The sequence below is a fragment of the Oculina patagonica genome, unplaced genomic scaffold (genome assembly GCF_052425735.1).
Source record: "Oculina patagonica isolate OP01 unplaced genomic scaffold, crgOcupat unplaced1509, whole genome shotgun sequence".
In the NCBI taxonomy this organism is placed as follows: Eukaryota; Metazoa; Cnidaria; class Anthozoa; order Scleractinia; family Oculinidae; genus Oculina; species Oculina patagonica.
The window spans coordinates 1-4,420 of NW_027557529.1; the positions used below are offsets into that span (position 1 = coordinate 1).

Genomic DNA, 4,420 nt, shown 5'->3' on the forward strand with positions numbered 1-4,420 from the left:
AGTCATAATCAACACAGGTAGTCCTTCAGATATCCTGGTCTGACCCTTTTCCGCACAGAAAGTGTCCTGTAGAGTACTCAACTCCATGGGAGTCTGGGTAGGTGTTGCTCGTGGAGCCTTAGGAACCTCAGGCTGATGGCTCAGACCAGGGTCAGGTGATGGTATATGAAGACCTGGGATGGCTATTGGTGTCACACTGGGTGTGCCGCCTGGAACTGGCTCTTCCACAACCACAACCTCACGGCGTCGCACATGGTCCTGATGCCGCCCAATGACAGTTCTGTCGTCTAGCTGGACACAAGTTGACACCGGACTGGTTTTTTCCACTATGGTCCCTGACATCCAAGAGTATCTCAGTAGGTGGAACTCCTGTCGTGCTTTGTGGAGTGGTTCTGTAGCTGAGGAGAAAGCGTGATAATTTGGTCTGGATGCTGCCCTCCTCCATCTTTTCATAGCCTTCCTTAAAGATTCACACAGCCCTCTCCACCAAGCCATTTGAGGCAGAGAGATACGGTGACATTTTGATGTGCTTGATTCCATTCTTCTTCATAAACTCCTGGAATGCTGAGTTGTTAAAATTGCTGCCATTGTCGCTAACCAGTGTTGCTGTTAGGTCATGTGTAGCAAACATCTCTCTGAGTTTCTCGATAGTGGGGGTGGATGTGGTGGACATCATACGATGCACTTCCAACCACTTTGAGTATGCATCTACAACTGCAAGGAACATTTCTCCTTAGTAAGGCCCTACATAGTCAATGCTGCCCTACGTGCCAGTGGGCACAATGGGCAGTGAGTGAGTGAGTGAGTGACATATTCAACGCGAATCTCTGACCATAGAGTCCCAGCCACTCCCAGGGGTGCAACGGTGCCTCTGCTTTTGCACTCAGATTTGACTCTTCACTTTTCTTGACGATGTCCTGATCCATGCCCGGCCACCAAACAAAGCTTCTTGCCAGGGCTTTCATGCGAGATTGCCCAGGGTGGGCCTCATGCAGTTCAGTGAGCACCTTCGACCTTCCCTGTGGTGGTGCAACCATTCTAGCTACCCAAAGTACAGAACCATCTTCTACGCTCAAAATGGTATACTTGGTGAAGTAAGGGTTTAGCTCTTCAGAACTGTTCTTAGTATTGCTGTTGGCCATCCTTCCAAAATGAAGTTAAGCACTTGTGAGAGGATTGGATCCCTCTCACTCCACTCTTTGATGTGACCACTGTGTACAGGTGTGCCTTCCAAATGTTCCATTGACATGATGGTTTCACCTGGTCCTGCATTTGAATCAGGCATCTCAGGCAAGGGTAGCCTACTTAGGCCATCTGTATTGCCCTTGGTCTGGCCGGCCTTGTACGATATCTTATACTGGTAAGCAGACAGGGTAGGCGCCCATCGCTGGATCCATGGTGCTGCAAGAGCAGGAATCCCTTTCTTTTCATTCAATATACCTTCAAAGGGTTTATGATCGGTCTTGATGGTGAATGGGTGTCCACAAAGGAACTGATTGAACTTCTTGATGCCAAAAATTATTGCAAGAGCTTCCTTCTCAAGGGTTGAGTAGTTCCTTTCAGCTGTATTGAGAGATCTGGACATGTATCCGATTGGTTGTCCAGCTCCACCTTTCATCTTGTGGTATAGGACCGCTCCCATTCCATAATCGGACGCATCGGTGGCAAGGATTAGTTCCTTCGAGGGGTCAAAATGGACTAGCAGCTAGGCCGTTTGCAACAGTTCCTTAGCTTTCTCAAATGCCTCTGGCTGTTCTTTTAGCCACTGCCATTTTGATCCTTTTCTTATGAGATGGTGTAGAGGCTCCAGGACGGTTACAACATCTGGTCAGAATCGATGGCAATAGCTGAGCATGCCTCAAAATGCTCGTAACTGACTAACGTCCTCAGCCTCTGGTGCATTCTTGATTGCATCAACCTTCGCTGTCACAGCCTGAATGCCATCATCATGGATTAGGTACCCACTGTATGTGACTTGTGGCTGCATGAACAGACATTTTGCCAGACGTAACCTTAATCCTGCATTGGAGAGCCTCCTAAGCACTGCTTTTAGGTTGGCTAGATGATCTGTGTCATTCTTTCCACTGACTAAGATACCAACAACTCATGCTACAACTTGGAGAATGCCTTGTGGTAAGTTCTCCATTGTATGCTGAGCAACTTTGGGCACTAAAGAAACCCCCAAAGGGTAGTCTATTGTATTGAGAAAGTCCCTTATGAGTATTGATTAGAAAGTAAATTTTTTTGACTTCTCAACCAAAAATAACTTTTGGTATGCCTGTGACATATCCAGTTTGGCAGAATTTATTTTCTCTGCCAAGTGTGGCAAGCAGATCCTCAGTCTTGGAGATCGGGTAATTATCTAACTTGGAGACTTGGTTGACGGTGCACTTATAGTCCCCACAGATACGCACTGGTCCATCTTGTTTCACCACTGGAACGATGGGTGTCAGCCCACCCTGTGGAATCCTACTGGGAGATATTATACCCTCACTTTGTAATCGATCCAGTTCCTGTTCAACTTTTGCTTTCAAGGCATAAGGTGCTGGACGAGATTTCATGAACTTGGGCGTGGCCTCTGGGTCAACATAGATTTTGGCTTCGGTGCCGGGCAGTGTACCAAGTCCTTCGCCAAAAACATTCTTGTGTGTGCATCTAGGATCTTCTGTAGCTGAGGTTAATCTCCTGTATGTTAAAGATACTGTTCCAAAATTAATAACTTGTAGCCAGTCCCTTCCAAGTAGGTTTGGACCAGGACCCTTCACCACCATGGCTGGCAAATCATGCTGTTGATTTTGGTACTTACCGGTAACAGAAATCAGCACCTCTCCTAACACTGGTATTTTCTCTCCTGTATACGTGCTCAATATGGCCTTGGAACTCTTTAACTCTACTTTGTCACATTACTTGCTTTATGTTTGTTCATTTAGCACAGTTCTGGTAGAACCAGTGTCAATTTGGGAATTGTGTGGTTCATCACAAAGTTCTACACTTACTTCAAACGCCTTTGGTTTCCTTCCGTCCCAAATGTGATACATGGTTGCTGCATAAACATCTTCTTCCCCTGAAACTTTGTCCACTAAATGCATAGACTCCCAGTTTCTGCCTCTCTTTCTTGCTTGCTCACTGTCTTGTGAGGGTTTAGTTTTCCGTGTTCCGGAATCGGTTCCTTTACTCTGCGTTTTCTTGCCATAACAAACTTTGGACAGGTGCCCTTTTTGCCCGCATTTAAATCACTGAGCATCTTTGAATCGACAGGCTGATGTTTTGTGTTTCTGTCAACAACGGTAACACTCAGGATCTAGACGACGATCTTTGTTATTCTTGTCACGAGCGCCAACTGATGTACTTTGCTGGGGGTCGTTTCGGACTGGATGTCAACCAAGTGCTTCTCTGCCAACTCTTCTCCAAAAGCGATTTCCTCGGCCTTTTTCCAGGGTTAACCCCCGTTCTGCCAGTAATCATGCTGTGGTTTTTCTAGTCATTAATCCTATTAGATTTAATGGGATTCTCAGCATTTCCGGCAAAGTCTTGCCGAAATTGCAATGTTCGTTCAGCTTACGTAACTCCTCTACATATGCTGCAACCTCTTCGCGTTCGTTTCGACTTCGGCTGCAGGTGTTTTTCTGAACACCTCAACCATTTCACACTGAAGTTTGAGCCTGTTAGTGCGTTTTTCAGTTTTACTTCAATCTTCTTAAAAAGTTGTCTCCGCTGGTTTTGCTGGTTGGAGTGCAACCTCATGGAAGTGCGTATCTTTTAATCCCGCAAATGCTGAGTAAGATCGCTTGTTGTTTTGCCGCGTCTTCTACATCGTTTGCCAAAAAATACTGTTCGAGTCGTTCGTTCGTTCCATTCCTACTCTCCTACTCAAATCTAGATGGAGTTATCTTCGTCGCCAAAATGTAATAACCATGCAGCCATGAATGGATTGAACGCACTGATTTATTCGACACAAACTCGCATTACAAATCACGTGATCAATGTCACGCAACAGTTGTAAATCACAACAATGATGATATAAGCTTCCTGCATTGTCTTACTTTATGCTGTCCATTCTTACTGTTCCTGGGTCTCCCAGGACAAGCCAACACTCAACTCATCCTTGGCTGGGATATTTGTCACTTGTTAGCCATGTATCAACCAACAATAATTATGTTAGTCCATATACCGGTATGTCAGTTTTAATAGCTCTTCAGCAAATAACAAGGTGGGAGCAGGGATGGGTCAAGTTTGGTGTTGGTTCTCATCTGTGCTCCGAGGGTTTTTCTCCCAATTCTCCCGTTTCCTCCCTCCACTAAAACCAACACATCTAAATTCCAGTTTGATCAGGAACCTAAAGGGCCACAGGTTTGTTAGTCGCAAGATTATTAAGTTCTTGCCTTATAAAACAATGTCAATTTATTTATTATATGTTTAT

At 45.3% G+C, this 4,420-nt stretch overlaps 1 protein-coding gene across 1 annotated transcript; it reads right to left on the minus strand.

Moving 5' to 3' along the window:
* Nucleotides 1–1,102: 1,102 nt before the first annotated feature.
* Nucleotides 1,103–2,771, minus strand: LOC144639937 (uncharacterized). Its single transcript, XM_078499202.1, has 3 exons — nucleotides 2,268–2,771; nucleotides 1,883–1,981; nucleotides 1,103–1,678 (listed from the first exon to the last, which is right to left on the minus strand). The coding sequence occupies exons 1-3, from the start codon at nucleotides 2,769–2,771 to the stop codon at nucleotides 1,103–1,105; spliced, it is 1,179 nt and encodes a 392-aa protein (XP_078355328.1).
* Nucleotides 2,772–4,420: the final 1,649 nt, after the last annotated feature.